The sequence below is a fragment of the Amaranthus tricolor genome, chromosome 4, assembly GCF_026212465.1.
Source record: "Amaranthus tricolor cultivar Red isolate AtriRed21 chromosome 4, ASM2621246v1, whole genome shotgun sequence".
In the NCBI taxonomy this organism is placed as follows: Eukaryota; Viridiplantae; Streptophyta; class Magnoliopsida; order Caryophyllales; family Amaranthaceae; genus Amaranthus; species Amaranthus tricolor.
In genome coordinates, this window is record NC_080050.1 from 30,390,850 (window position 1) to 30,407,296 (window position 16,447).

Below are 16,447 nucleotides of genomic sequence, written 5' to 3' on the forward strand. Positions count from 1 at the left end.
AAGTACACAAGAGGCAGTCTCTATCTACGTAGATATATACAAATATCATACAAGAGGAGAAGACTTGGTTTGTATAGTATTAGTGAAAGAAAATGAAAAGAAAGAGAGAAATAGAAAGGAAATCAGAGATAAAATCAGCCATTGAAGAGCTTTCTTTGCTCATCAGGCTTAGAACTACTGTCAAAAGAAGCAACATACTTATTAAACCTCAATCTCCTGCTACTGCTGGTAAAAATAGTGATGATAATTATCTTCAACAACAACAACACAAATCGGTAGTTTCCCATATATCAACCAGGCCCATTCTCTCTGTTTGCTCTTTGATTCTTCAAGTTCTTGGTAAGCTTTTTGCACTTTAATAGATTATGTTACTATTAATTGCTATTCTCCTCGGATACTTTGTGTTGAATATTGAGTTCATAACCATGACTATAACTGTTAATTGTTATTGTTCTTGGTCTTCTTTGAGACTATACAGTGATAAAATATGTTTTTGGGCTTGTAACAAGACCCGTATAAGATGATAGTTGGCAACACATAAACCTGATGAGGTTTATCCTAAAACTAATTGATATTATGAGGATAGTCAATCTCGCTCTTTCTAATTCTTCGATGTGGGATCATAACTGAGTTATTTTCCAACATACCTATCAAGGCTAATTTAGGTTTGGGTGTGCTTAGTTAGGTCATGATCATTTAAGTCATTAGATTAAAAACCCTGTTGATATTGAGTTATTCTGTGTTAATATTATATTCAACAAAAGTATTCTATTTGACTTTTGATAATATTGAGTATTTTTAATCTATAAGCTATAGTATACTAATATGAGATCTTGTTTGGATTTGTTTCAATACAACGGTTATAAATATAATTTTTTATAATTATTAATTATACACAATCAAAGATATTAATGACAAAAATAATATATTAACCGGTCAAATAGAACATTTAGGCTCAATAAAAGCAAAGTTATATATAAAATAGATAAAATAACTCTCAAATTAATTCCGCATATGTAAATATGAATATTCAACCATTCTACTATAATATTTTAAAATGGTCCCTAATATATATATATATATATATATGAGTTAAATATTTCACTAATTCAACTAATAACATAAATAAAATTTGTAATAGTATGTAGCTAGAATAGTGTGATTGGCACCTGCTAGTCAATATCATCAGATTTAATGCCTCATATGTGCAGTATGCTAAAAATTAAGTGTTTTTATCAATGTTTCTTTTTTTACTAACTTTATATTTGTATCCCATTAATCTTTTCCAAAAGTAAAATATGAGGTCTCTATTTTTGTCCAAATAGTATGCTTTAAAGTAGTATTTATCCCTTTTTTTTCAAATAGCTACATTTTTTTTCTATAAAGCTTTCATTAAAGACCTGGTTTTTAAGAATTTTTGGCGATTAAATATCTTAAATGATCTAAAATCGCCATGAATAATATAAAGTATAGCTACTTAAAAATCAAAGCAATATAACGTTAAATGAATAGGGTTTTAATATATCTATCATACTTATCAGTTTCCACTCCTAAATGGTAAGGAACACGTTGTTTAGTAGTTGCTCATAATATTCCCATAGTTGTTAGACTTGTTACCCTACCAACTGCTCCCGGTTTTTTTTTTGACAAAATAATATTACCAAAATATAACATAAGAGAGAAAATCTAAATTATTTATTTTAAACTTTTGAAAGGTATATATATAGTATTATTACATAATTAATAAAATATTAGAAAAATTGATATTAATAATTCAACCTCTCACTCATCCGCTTTGAATAATTTCACCTTTGGATTATTAAAAATAATCCAACATTTACCCTTAGTTTGTTAAATGCATAACATTTTATTTTATAATAATTCTACCTTTACCCTTAATTTGCTATTAACATACCTTATTCGTATGCCAACACCAAACTAAGGCCAAACTTTGGATTATTAAAAAATAATCCAAAGGTGAATTATTTACAGCGGATAGGTAATAGGTTCGATTATTAATATCAATTTTTCCTAAAATATCCTAATGTATCTTAAAAAAATTGACATTACTAATTTAAACTTTCATCGATCCGCTGTGAATAATCTGATCTTTTAATAGTTTAATCTTTGTCCTTCGTTTAATGTCATTATACTAATATGATATGCTGATAGCAAACTAAACACAAATGTTGAATTATTTAAAAATTAAAAGGTAGTAACAACAAGCTAGCTAAGACAAATGTTGAAATACTAAAGTATAATTCAAAGGTACGCTTATTCACATTAAATAAGTAAAAGATTAGATTATTAGTGTCTAATAATCCTTTAAAAAATAATATATAATGCCTAATATACCTTAAAATTTAAAGGTAAGATTATTCACATTAAAAGAGTAGAAAAGTTAAATCTATTTTTCATTTTATTTTGAATATTCTAAAATAATATTTTTACCATTGCCTTTTTGCATGTAGTACAGTCAATGCGTCTCGTACTAATCTGCTAATATATATCTCCTCCCTTGTAAAATGTATCTTTGTGCAAGCGGAAATATCTAGGAACTTAAAAGTGCGTATATATCTTATCATAAAATGTAAAATAAATTGAATTTCTGGATTAAAAGTATAAAAAAATATTTAATATATATACTTTTAATTTGTCTAATTAATTATATTTGTCAATATAAAAATCTTAAATTGTTAAATTCTGAATCTGAACAAAATATTTTCTATATTACGTTATATTTACTGTTAAATTAGGCTGGACTTATTGTGAATGCCAGCATATTAACGGGGGACACAAGTGCACACACTTCATAAGCCAAGGAGATATATACCATTCCAAAACCATATGGCAATGGGAAGAAGGTTTCTAATAGCTTATAAAGCGTGCACACTATTTTCAATTTATCTATGTGGGATAACTCATCCCAACACCCCCCTTACATGCAAACCCCCGTCAAGTTCGCATGTGGGAGTTATCAATTAGGGTAGGAACGTCCTTCTTTTCGAACCTACCATTTTTAAATTGTTGATCGAACCATCGGCTCGGATACCATGTTAAATTAGGCTGGACTTATTGTGAATGTCAGCATATTAACGGGGGACACAAGTGCACACACTTCATAAGCCAAGAAGATATATACCATCCTAAAATCATATGGCAATGGGAAGAAGGTCTCTAATAGCTTATAAAGTGTGCACACCATTTTCAATTTATCGATGTGGGATAACTCATCCCAACATTTACAATTAATAGTGATATTTTTTATATAGAAGTAATATTGCTATTTATTATAAGTATTAAATATAATATTTATAATCTATCAATAGTTCAATGATTTAGTTCTATAGAATTTCGTTTTGATGAATTGGCTTATGTGTGAAATTGTTGAAGATAAGATTGGACCTACCATGACTGTGATGAGACAAGACATTTACAAGAATATTCAGGTAATTGTTTTCTATTTTGCTGTGATAATTTTTTTTAGAGTTAAAAAAAAAACAAGAAATTGGAAAGTTAATTTGGTTGGTTTTTAAAATTGGTTTTAGCTAGTTGATTTTTTTTTTCTAATATAAAATTAATATATTATATATAATTTTATCAAGCAATTCATTAAACAACCAATTTAACAAAAAAACCAAAACTTTCAAACTCCAACTATGCAAATAAGCTAATTAAAATAACAAAAAGCTAAAGAACGAAACAACCAACAATCAACAACCAATAACCAAAGTCATGTTCGAAACAGGTAAACAGCCCAATGCAACACTTTTGCACCACATTCTTGTTCTTCGTTGCACCATCACCAAGAAACACCAAAGATCCTCTTGTCTTGTGTCCCTTCCTTGGAGCCCCATCATCGATGCGCTCAACTCCTTTGCATCCTTACTGTTGCTCACTATATAATGTGCCTTGGCTTAAGTCTTTAAACCATCACCTTCACACATAGGTGATTTGACACTTACACTAACAAAAAATGATCTAACCTGAACTCATCGAGCCCTAAATAGATAGAGCATAGAATTAACCTGAGTTATACTAAAAAATATTATGAGCATATTCAGTGTATCAATTTACGTAGCTATTTGTGGTTCAACGAGGCTAAACACTATTTTACAAAATTATTGGTTATTCATGTACAATTATATTCCTTAATACAGAGATTAGAGGTCTTATGCGATTCAGATCCGACAAAGTATATAAATTTGGTGGAGATATTAAACAAAGAAGCAATTGAAGGCACCGCCAAAAAGGGTGATAGCTGTAGCAAAGCTGTGCTTTGGCTCACCAGGTTTTTTTTTTTTTTTTTTACTCTGCTTTTTTTTTTTTACATTTTTGCGCTACTCATATTTTTTTGGTACAATTACGTGGTAGGGTAAGAAATAGAAGAACCAAGTAAACAATCGAAGTTAAGATTTTATTTGACAAAATGGTATTTAATACTCTTTAATTAAGATAAAATCTAATTCTCGTATGATATCTCACCAATAATATAAGAGTACTAAATTGTTTTGCTAAATGATTAAGTACGTTTTATTTTTCATGCATTGATAACAGATTTGTTTGGTAAACGACTTTTAGTTGCTTTTTTTTTTTTACTTTTAGTTGATCAGACACGTTAAAAAAGTATTTAATAAATGATATTGACTTCTAAACTAATTAAAAAAAATTTAAATTTTTTATAGTCAAAACTAAATAGCTTTGGTTCAATTTCTTTTATAAACAGGTAACAACTAATTTTTAACAAAACAACTTCATAGAAGTAGATTTAAACAACTAATTTAATGATTAGCAAAAAAGTCCTGGCTATCACATTTGCAAGATACATGAATATAGTAAAGATTCACATATTCAATGCATGATGCTTCTAATAATTACAATCATTATTGCTAAACTAAATATTAACTCTTTGTACTAACTCTTACTAATGCAATCAATTATATAAAATGGAAAAAAATTAATTGACTAGTGATTAAACTAATCATTATTAATAGATAAATAAAAATGTAATTTTTGTTAATGGTGAGTTGGATCAGTTTGATCCAACTAGTTCTGCTATTTATTAGTATTGTTATTATACTCTTATAATCAAGAATCATGAATTTAAGTAGTGTCTGAAGATTTTTTTTCTTACCCATGTGACAATAAAGATTCTATCGATATTATGACTTACAAGATGATCAATTTGGTCTAGTCTTGTCTGATCTATAAGGAATTCTTTTTAACTAGGTATCAAAATAATTTTAAAATTAAATACAATTATATCAAATAAGGTCTAATATAGCATAATTTTTATTGCATGTGCTTTTTTTATGTTAATTTTTTTAAGTTTATATATATACATAGGTTATTTTAACATTATTTTAACATATGACGGACTTAAACTATAAACTTAAAATTTTGATGAAAATGCTGTTTTACATATTGACATATTGTACTTGAATAATGTGTCCATGATAATATTACTGATGTGAAAAATAAAAAAGGACATTGGACTTCACGGCAGCATTGCTTAAGAAATTAGCGGTTGAACCAATGGAAAGCATGGAGGAAATTGTTGGCAATTCTTACGAGACTACTTTGAAACCTTGGCATGGATGGATTTCTGCAGCTGCTTACAAAGTAAATTACTCTTTAACTTTCTTTACCAATTTTGGCACTTTTTATTGTCTCTAATTATAGGCTAGAACTCTGGATGCAGCAATACAAGACCTCTTAGTTCATATCTCACGCTAAATATTTTACTTTGAATTAAGGGTATGTATGTGAGTGAGATTCGAACTCGTGACCTCTTTGTCACGTTAACCTCAAAAAATCAACTCAATAAAAAATTAAAATTGATGGTTTAACCTTCTTAATTATGAGTTTGCAATAATTGAAAATTTAGATGGATTTACTTGTTGTCCATGATAGAAGATTAATTTATAAATCAGAAAGTCGTTCGATGTGATCTAATAATAACACACAAGCTAAAATAAAAAATAAAAAATTTATATTTTTTTGTAAAATGATAATATTTTTATTTATTTTATTTATTGATTTAGGTTGGATAAACCCTACAAACAAGAAGGAAATTAAGAAAATTAATCTTTTATGCGCATGTGGTTAAAAAGGAGTTCCTTTCAATATATTAACGCATAACTTTGTACATTATTACATTTTTTTGGATTGAGACTCAACTAAGTAAATTAATTATTAATTACAATCTATAATAATAATAATAATAATAATAATAATAATAATAATAATAATAATAATAATGTGTTAACGATGATGTTATAATGTAGGTAGCTCTCAAATTGGTGCCTGAAACTGAGACATTCATTAGCCTACTTATGGACAAAGGTGATAGCATTGACAATTTTAGAGATGAAATCCAAGTTTTACATTCATTACTCACGCCACTTTTAGAAGATCTACACTCTATTTTGGTAAGTTCTTGATTAAGTTGTTTTGACCCATTTTTAAAATTATATCATTTAATGCGAAGAGCCAAAGACATAACAATATAATAATTAATAATAATAAGACACTAATAAATAGGTTTAATTTACGCTAAAAATTAAGGTATAACATAATATCATAAATAGAGAATTAAGTTTTATCATAGTACGTTGGAGAGCAAATATAATCCTTTCATATTCATGGCTAGCTTGTAAGATTGTAATTAAAAAAAAATAAATATAATAGTTTAAAGGTGGTTATTTTATTTTATTGACTTTTTTTTGTCAAAAATGTGTTTGTTTTCAGAGCTCATATAGGCTGGACAGGCTCAAGTCAACTTGATGACGTTGATCGCTTTTAAATACTTACTATATGTTGTACATATTTGCAAAACTAAAATATGTAGAGATTTCTTATATAGGTGCACTTTTTCTTGTTTAAATGAAAACAAGAAAACATGCTTCTTGTACGTATTTCTTGTATTGAAATAAAATATGTTTTTTAATAAAAAGAATTTAGATATGATCAAGTACGAAGCTAGAATTTTCGGTTGAGGGCAATTTGTCGATATACTAGCAAGTTATTTATTATATAAATACTAGTTATACTATGAAAATTTGAAAATTATATTGATTGAAATTATAACTTGAATTATACCAAAAATTTTATTTAACAAATAGAGTTGAAGCTTCCCTATAATTACCCCTTTTGAAAAAAAATAAGTGTTTTTGAATCCATATATTTGCTTTCTAAGTCTCCTAAAAATAGACACTATTAAAATTAAGATAGCAAAAATATAAAAATACACACTAAAAAGAATGAATGTAAAATTATGAAATAGTAATGACATTATAGTATAATTAAATTTATTATTCTATAAAAAATAATAGTTTAAATTTGGGTTTAATCCATTACTTTAAATTACAAATATATTATCCCAATTATTGACCTATATTAATTTTTGTTACATTATGCACTCTTTTAAATTATATAATATATTAATTAGTGAAGAGATTGAAGCTAAAATTGTAAGGAATCGCATTTTTGGCAAGGGTATAGTGTTTACTATAGGGTTGAGAGTGATGAGTGCATTGAGGCTTATGCATTGTCCTTATGATCGGGTACCTTTGTTTGGGTGAGCCACAATAATGCTCGGGCGAGGCAATAGCTCCCTCCTTGTAAATGGTTGGGCGAGCAAACTCTAAAACAATAGGCAAAAGCTCCTTCAAGCTAGTGAGCTGCTAACGTGAGCTAAGGTCTATTCGGACAAGGATTTGCATGCCAAGCTCGGCCAAACACTTTGATTTTTGGCTGTTCTGTTCATTGTCTAAGGCTCATTTGCTAATCATACTACTTTATATGAATGCTTTGTATCTAAGCCAAAATAAAAAATAAATAAAATAATCCCTAAACACGTTTAATTCTTTAGAAATCTCTCTCTATTAAAATGTTTTATAATCTTCTCATTCTACAATTCAATCAAAAGAAATCACCATCACATAGAACTTAGCCCACATCGGATAAACCTTATAAATCTTTATGATCTTTATTGATGCACTAATTTAACTGTACTAGTTAAGAGCATTATTAGAAAGGCTAATCAGAAAAATCTAGAAGATGATTATCTAGAATTATCTAGTGCTAAGTAAGAAGTAATAGTTAGAATATACTGGAAGGAAGGTGTGAAGTAAAAAAAGAAATATCTAGATAAAATCCTAGCTTAATTAGTAGAATATTCCATAGCAAGTATAAATAGAGTATTATGACACTTGCATTATATAGAGCAAGAAGCTCTCATAAAAACAAAGGATTGAGCCATAAGCTCAAATCATAAAATGTTTACACAAAAACGGAGAGATTGATAAGTGAGACATGAACTCACACATAAAAACATAAGTGAAGAGTGTATAAGTGTGGAACAAATGTCCCACCAAAAATATTGTTGTACAAATTATAATGTAATCAAATATTTATATTCGCTAAATATAATACAATATTTAATTATGTCCAACCAAGTTGTTCTTGTTTATGCCCAAAAACTTCTATCAAGCATACCATCAATTTTAGACTTAGCTTGTTTATGCTTCACATAAGTTGTTCTTGTTAGAACAACCAAGTGAATTTCATTATGTTTAATTATAAGTAAAAGTAAAAGTATGTAATGTAAATTTATATCCACAAATTAGTAAACACATTATACCAAAATAAATGGGAAAACATGAAGGGGAAAATCTCATGCATGCATTATCATTAATCTCACAAAGATCATAACATATAATAAAAAAATAAAATAATAGATTAAAACTAATTAATTCTTACCCAAAAATTTAATAATTTTAATAAATAAAAGAAAAACTTATCATAGCACTTTCTTCATAAGCACAAAAGAAGAAGCATGCATATGACCAAACACATACAAGATTTCTAAGAAAGTACTACATGTATTATGGAGACTTCTATAAAATGTTTCTAATAATTAAAATTTGGCAAAATATTTACAGACGTCCTTTCAGTTATTTTTCATGTGGAAGAACTTCTTCAAGTAGATTTCAGCGTCTCCAATTCGTATAACCCCTGGATTATTTAAGCATGCACAATATTTGGCATTTGCAACAAAAATAGTTAGTCCAATTTAAACAAAACCCATTAATTTATTTTGCAATAATTCACCCGGTCTTATTTATATGCAATATTAGTGTTTTCACGCAATCTAATACAATATATAAAGTTTAAACCATTAAAATTATGTACATCTAAGAATTTCACATGAATAAAAACTAAACATAATTTATAATTAAGTCCATTTTAACAAAAAGGTTATTTTCTATACTTTCTTCTAAAAACAAAAAGGTTATTTTTTATTGAATTTTAATAACATACATCATTTTGGACTAGTGGTAAATAAAAATTATAAATTCCAAATAAAGAGCTATAATTAAGCTATGTACTTATTCTATAAATTATTTTGAAAGGAAGGAGTATGATCAAGTAAAATATATATGAAAGTAGTACTACTCACAAGAATGGAGTGGAGATCTTGTACAAGAGGAAGGAGTAAAGAAACTAAAGCTTGGATTTCTTCTCTAAGAATATCAAAATGTTCTCCTTTGGCCATAAGCAAATTAATAAACATGTTTGTATCAGGCAAAAGCTTTAAAGCTACCTGTATTCAATAAATCAACTCAATCAAAAACTTAGGATGATAGGAGAAAATTTCAAAAATATATTATTTACTAAAAAGTAAAAACAAAGGGGATTTAAAATGGAAAAAAAAATAAGAGTGTTTGGCAAATGGCTAATAGCTGGTAGCTGATAGCTGATTTGACCAACTGATTTTATTAACTGGTTTGACCAACTGATTTTGAATCCGCTGCTATAAGCAACTTATTCAAAAATAGCTTATTTGTATCAATAAGTTGTTTCAACCAGTTAATTCATTAAACACTAACATTAGCTGATTTGACCACCCAACTCTCTATTATATCAAAATAAGCTAAAATTACTCAATAAGCTAATTTGCAAAACACCACTAATATATAGAGAATATATATTAGATGATTAAAAAAATTTGGAGTAATTATTTACTTTATAAGCGGTTGCTGAAATCCATCCATGCCAAGGTTTTAAGGTCATCTCATAGGAGTTTGCTACAATTTGCTCCATGCTTTGCCTTGGGTCTATTGCTATATGTTGAAGTAATGCGGCCATAAAGTCCAAGGACCTATTTCAAAACATCACCTCAAATTCATACATACTTTTATATATATATATATATATATATATATATATATATATATATATATATATATATATATATATATATATAATAATAATCTGAGTTCTTATCTTCGTCTAATAAAGTGTATAATATATTGGACTTTTTTATAATTGTTACTCATTTCTATACTTTTATGTTATTATAATTTATACCCGTTTCATATTCACCTTATACTTAGCTTTATACCAATCACATAATTATTTCATACCCCTTCATATTAAACAATTATAAGAAGAAGAAGAAGAAGAATGCTAGAAAAGAAGAGCATCAACACAAGATATGATAATGAAGTTATGAAGCATACAAATGAATTATGGTTGGTATGGGTTGGAGAATCTCGAGCACAAGGTGGGTGGGCATGAGCTAGTTAGAGGGGCACGCCCTTATATCCTCTTAAAGGCGAAGTCAGAATTTTAGGTGAAGAAGACCAAAATTATTCATATCAATATTATAAAAGATTTTAAGTGATGAGATTCAAAATTTTTCAGGAGTTCAAAATTTGTGTACAAATTTGTTATATTGACAATTAACCTATTAATAAGTACTATGACTCAAACGTAGAATTAAATTAATTTGCCTGTTAAATACCACATATATATATACTAAACTTTTGCTCACCAATAATTTCAGCCCTAATTCACCACCTGCCCACCTATACAAGTCTTCTCATACTTAAGAATATGTCTATATTAGGCTAGTATCTATCAAGTTCATACTTATATTCATTCCAACTAGAGCAAATACAATTTTAAACTTATATAATTTTACGCCTCTATCTATCCTTGTTATAACTTGAAAAAAAATAATGATAAAATAATACCTGGCTAGCCAAAGAACAGCTTTGCTACAACTATTATTGCTTTTGGCATTTCGTTCAACTGCATCTTTCTTTAAAATCTCGAGTAAATTTGAATATGTAGCCGGATCAGAATCATATACCATCTCCAATCTCTTTATTTGGTCGCCATTAATCATCATGATTTAGAAATATAATTAAATAAATCAGTTTCTTTATCGTAATGTATCTTTTTTAAAGCGTTTTACAAATTTCTTTTTTGACATATGTTTAATCGACTAAAATACAAAAATCAAATATCAATAAATTAAAAGGTCATTTATCAAACAGACTCGTTATTAGAAAAAAATTTGGACGTATTAAGGTAACAACACTCATATAGTACTAAATTTTTATCCAACTTTCACAAAATGGTTCATAGAATTAATCTATAATAAACAAAACTAAAACAAAAGACATTGACATCATTTTCTTTACAAATGCAATAAATTTTTATTTTTCGCCTCAAAATGTTATAATGATTTCATCTTCATTATTTTTACTATTATCATGTTTTGTATCCTTTATTAATTATTATCATATAATTACCGTTTTAAACAAGTTTACTATAGTATTGTTTCTATAATTTTCACAATTATTTTAGAATTAATTATCATATCACACGAGTACTAACCTAGTTATTCATTATTCTAAAATACAATGTTCTTTAAACCCCCCACACACACACACACACATATATATATATATATATATATATATATATATATATATATATATATATATATATATATATATATATATATATATATATATATATATATATATATATATATATATATATATATATTTGGTTATTTAATACTACCTTCTATTCAGCTGAATTGTCCCATTTTTTTTTTGGACTATTCACTTATCACTCTTAATTTGTATTTTACTCTTAATCTATAAGTTAAAACATAGTCATATGGGATCTTGTTTGATTCGTCTCAATACAAGGATTATTAATATCAACTTTTTATAATTTTTAATTAAGCATAATTTAAGATATTAAGAGTTAAAATGTTGCCTCGGCAAGTGTGAAAAGTCAAATGGGACAGTTCAGCTGAATAGGAGGGAGTATAATATAGTATATATATATTTGGTTATTTAATATAATATAGTATATTAAAATAACTTGTTAAGTGATGAACGTACACTTCATAAAGTTGTAGATAATGTTCGCTTTTACGAGTCAGTCGAATAAAAAAACTTTTTTATTATCACTGAAAAATAAAATTGTGTAGTGTATACATTCGATCCGAAACTCTATTTTGCTGGAATCAAATTAACGGAAATTGGGTTAACTGGGTATTATTGTCCCTAAAACATATTAATATAATTAAGTATCATTAATTATTTTTTTTCTGTCATATAATAAAATTATAATTGAATTTCTGCAGCTTGAATAATGTCTTTCTCTATAAAATTAATGAATGCTGATCAATTTGCAGGGAGCTTGTCTCATTAACTTCTAACACTCAGAATCCTAAAGATTTTCTGATTAATTTGTCAATTAGAGCCAAATTATTTGATCTTATCATCACCAACTGTTGGGTACTTAATTAATATGATAATTAAGGTGTTTATTTGTGATTATCACTAAAAATTAAACTTAATTAGTGACAAAATAAACAATTAATTAAGCATATACAATGATACTGTACTTAATTACCTGAATATTCTTGTAAACATCTTGTCTCAGCACAACCATTGTCGGTCCAATCTTATCTGCATGTAATTAAAATTTATAAATGAAACAATAATATGAATGTTTATTTTTAAGGGAACACTCATAATTTAATTGATAATGGATATTAGGATATTTATTTTGTAGCTAATTACACGTTTCTCTATCTCTTCTAAAGAAATAGTCTCTAATATGTATGGGTTTAAATCAAGAAAAATAAATAAAAATGAAATAGTTTTCAAAACTTTTTAAATATAGTCACATGAAGTCTAGTCTGCCGACATGCGTTTTTTAACTGACCTAGTAGATTGATGAAAAGTTAATCCAACATGATAATATAGCCTAAAATAAACGGGTAAATCGTGTATTTAATACTATTAACTAAAGAAATAATCCAACATAATTTGTTAGTTAAATTAAATAAGTTAGATTTCAACCAAAATATAACCTATTTAAAAATTTTAAAAGACTATTTTAAGAAATACTAAATTTGGGCAAGTAAAACAAGAAATTAAAGTGTATACCCATAGGCTATAGATCATAATTTTAATAATTTAAATTAAAATAATATGTTAAAATTTTTTAACAAATTTTTTCAATTATGAGATCACAATAATGGTAAAGATTTGAAAAAAAAATAAATAATAATAAATGTGATAATCTATCATTTAAATGAGTTGAATCAAAGTAGAACTTTTATGATCTATTTAAATTTAATAAATAATAAAGAAGATTAGGGTTAAATACTTAAATATTTTCAACCAATATAATATTGACCTAAACCCAACTCAACCTATAGCTATTTGTGAGCTCTATGCCCCTAATCTAAATAATAAATTGATTAATGAGCATCTTAATTAATCTAATCATTCATACTTCCATATATAGTCATAATATAAGGCATATACTAATTTGGAACTGAGATCTATTCCCAATCAAGCAAAAATCATAGGGTATAAGCCTATAAGGTCTAAGGATGAGTACCTAGCTTGGAAATAATTGGTGATTTTTAATAATTAAATAACAATTAAATAATTTTATTTTTTATTGATATCAAGATTAAGAAATTAGATATAATAGATTAGAATGGTGGTCAGGGTACTAAAAATAAAGAAAGAATATAGAGATTAAAATAAAGAGATCGTGTCCAAATATATAAATATGACAAATTTATAAAAATAAGTTAAAATAAAATATGGCAAATTTATTAAAAGAGACTACAATTAATATCATAATGCATGCAAAACGACAATTAACCACATGCATGATTCATGAGGTTATGAATATTATTCAAAACAGAAACTAAGACTAAAAAACTAAGATTACCACCAATAATCTTTTTGAGAGAATAAAAAAATACTTCAAATGTTGTTGTTTTTCATTGGTACAACATCGAAATTCAAGATTTTTTTGATACGATGGAAAGGCTAGATTTTTTTATTTATTCTTTTACAAATTTCGGTCATAAGGATGAAAAAAAAATCTTTAACCATAATAAGTCAACTCATAATTTTCTAAAAAGATTTATCAATAAAGTATATATCATAATTACGTATGTAGTCGGTTTCAACTTTCAACCATCATTTCAAATATCGTGATTTAGATTATTTCAAAAGTATTAATTCAACTAAAAAATTAAGATGATGGTCAGAGTATCATAATATTTGATTTATTATTTACATTAGCATAACAATAAAACTAAATAACATTTTATTAATTTTTCCTTTCATGCATTCTCAACATATGTAAGATAATATAGCCCATTATTATTGTTTCTAGACAATGTAATAAAGTCAATTTTAAGCTCTAAAGTATTACAAATATATAAATAACTAAATAATTCCAAAAAAATATGAATAAAATAAAATAAAATAGATAAAAGGAAGAAAGAGAGAAGAAATAATTACCAAGAACTTGAACAATAAGAGTGCAAAGAGACAGAAAAGGCCTTGTAGGTATATAGGAAACACCAAGTTGTATGTTTGAAGCAGAAGATGTTGGAAAACTAGAATTTTTATTATTATTATTATTATTATTATTATTATTATTATTATTATTTGAAATTAATTTGGTAAGTAAAGAAAGCTCTTGAATAGCAGATTTAATCTCAGTTTCTTTTGACATAATCTCTCTTTTTCTTTTCATCTCTCTCATCTTAACAAAAGTCTTCTCTTGTTGCTTTCTATATATATAGTCTTCAATATCAGTAACCCTAGCTAATTAATTTACATACTTTTATTTTATTTATTTAGTAGAAGATACTACATCAAATTATATTTTATTTTGAAGTTCATTGTATCTATATGCAATTAATTTTTCCTACATTTGTACTTCATGTGATAGTGTATATGACATATTATTATGTTACATGATCAGTTTAAATTTTTGGTTGAGTTAATTTATTTACATGATATCAAAAGCCAACATAAATGAATGATCACAAGTTCTAATTTCATCTACCTTTTTATTTCAATTGGAATATATATATGAGGAGAGCATGTATTGCATCTATCAATGAACCAACTCAATTAAAAGCTTAAGTTGATGGTTGAGACCCTAAAATATGTTAATAACTCTAACACGCCCCCTCACACGATAGTCTTTTGGCTGGAAGTGTGAATGCAAGATATGCCCTCTTCATACCTAGTGCTAAATGTGCCACTTGAATTTGAGGGGTAGCTGAGATTTAAACTCGTAATATTTTTGTCATGTTGGCTTCTAATACCATGTCAGGAACCAACTCAATCAAACACTTAAGCTAATGGTAATGGTTGAGGCCCCATAATATGTAATATACTCAAACAACATCTACCTTCTAATGCAAAGGGCTATCTTTTGTAAGAGGGAACGTGATATATATATATATATATATATATATATATATATATATATATATATATATATATATATATATATATATATATATATATATATATATATATATATATATATATATATATATATATATATATATATATATATGTATATATGTATAGAATTTTGTTACAGTTGATTTCTTGATGCTACCTAGTTGTAAATCATTTGATTCTAGCTAGTTTAGTCACTTAACTTATTACATTTTTTTAATATCTTTATACTTCTGTGTAATACATTATTCTCACTATATTGTATTCATGTTAAATAATCGTAAATTTTTATCATTGTCTTGGAAAAAAATTAATTTTGAAGTTTGGAAAATTTTGAGGCAACTCATAATCTCTCTGTTACCATATTATATATGTCGTAACTTTTTTTAACTCCTATTCGTTCTTTTTTTTTTGCAAATATCCTATTTGCTTTTGGGTTATTATTTATTGATTACTCTTAATTTGTATTTTATTCTTAATCCAAGTATTAAAACGCAGTTAAATGAGATTTTATTTGATTCATCTCAATACAAGGTTTCTTAATATCCAGTTTTCGTAAATTTAATTCAATTTTAAACAATTATATACAAAAAGCAAACGAGACATTTAAAATGAAACACAAAGAATATACAAAGTAATAAAACTTGAGAAAATAAAGTAAAAGTTAATTATTAAATATTCCATCTATTAGCAAGTAAATTAATTTGGATGATCAAAATCATTTGATAGTTTGAAAAGAAAGTGATCCTTACCGTCTCAAAATATAATATATATTTTATTTGATCGCTATATAGTAATAAAAACTAGCATAAACAAATTATATATCAATCATCATC

At 26.4% G+C, this 16,447-nt stretch overlaps 2 protein-coding genes across 2 annotated transcripts; one reads left to right on the top strand and one right to left on the bottom strand.

Annotated features, from left to right (window-relative positions):
* Nucleotides 1–26: 26 nt before the first annotated feature.
* LOC130810173 (glycolipid transfer protein 2) lies at nucleotides 27–6,977 on the top strand. Its single transcript, XM_057676133.1, has 6 exons — nucleotides 27–339; nucleotides 3,394–3,449; nucleotides 4,161–4,291; nucleotides 5,487–5,622; nucleotides 6,288–6,431; nucleotides 6,751–6,977. Exons 1-6 carry the CDS (start codon nucleotides 93–95, stop codon nucleotides 6,784–6,786), a joined length of 750 nt encoding a protein of 249 aa, XP_057532116.1. The 5' UTR covers nucleotides 27–92; the 3' UTR covers nucleotides 6,787–6,977.
* A 1,088-nt stretch (nucleotides 6,978–8,065) lies between these two features.
* LOC130810945 (glycolipid transfer protein 3-like) lies at nucleotides 8,066–14,889 on the bottom strand. Its single transcript, XM_057677064.1, has 7 exons — nucleotides 14,784–14,889; nucleotides 14,652–14,717; nucleotides 12,730–12,785; nucleotides 11,043–11,173; nucleotides 10,030–10,165; nucleotides 9,464–9,607; nucleotides 8,066–8,113 (listed from the first exon to the last, which is right to left on the bottom strand). The coding sequence occupies exons 1-7, from the start codon at nucleotides 14,887–14,889 to the stop codon at nucleotides 8,066–8,068; spliced, it is 687 nt and encodes a 228-aa protein (XP_057533047.1).
* Between the last annotated feature and the right edge of the window lie 1,558 nt (nucleotides 14,890–16,447).

Bases quoted from the DNA above. Each gene is read 5' to 3' on its own strand.
- LOC130810173 (XM_057676133.1), top strand. From the start codon at position 93: ATGAAAAGAAAGAGAGAAATAGAAAGGAAATCAGAGATAAAATCAGCC. The intron at 3,450-4,160 runs GTAATTGTTTTC...TCCTTAATACAG, and splicing joins ACATTTACAAGAATATTCAG to AGATTAGAGGTCTTATGCGA. The intron at 5,623-6,287 runs GTAAATTACTCT...GTTATAATGTAG, and splicing joins TTTCTGCAGCTGCTTACAAA to GTAGCTCTCAAATTGGTGCC.
- LOC130810945 (XM_057677064.1), bottom strand. From the start codon at position 14,889: ATGAAAAGAAAAAGAGAGATTATGTCAAAAGAAACTGAGATTAAATCT. The intron at 14,718-14,783 runs ATAATAATAATA...CAAACATACAAC, and splicing joins AAATAATAATAATAATAATA to TTGGTGTTTCCTATATACCT. The intron at 9,608-10,029 runs GTAAATAATTAC...TATTGAATACAG, and splicing joins TTTCAGCAACCGCTTATAAA to GTAGCTTTAAAGCTTTTGCC.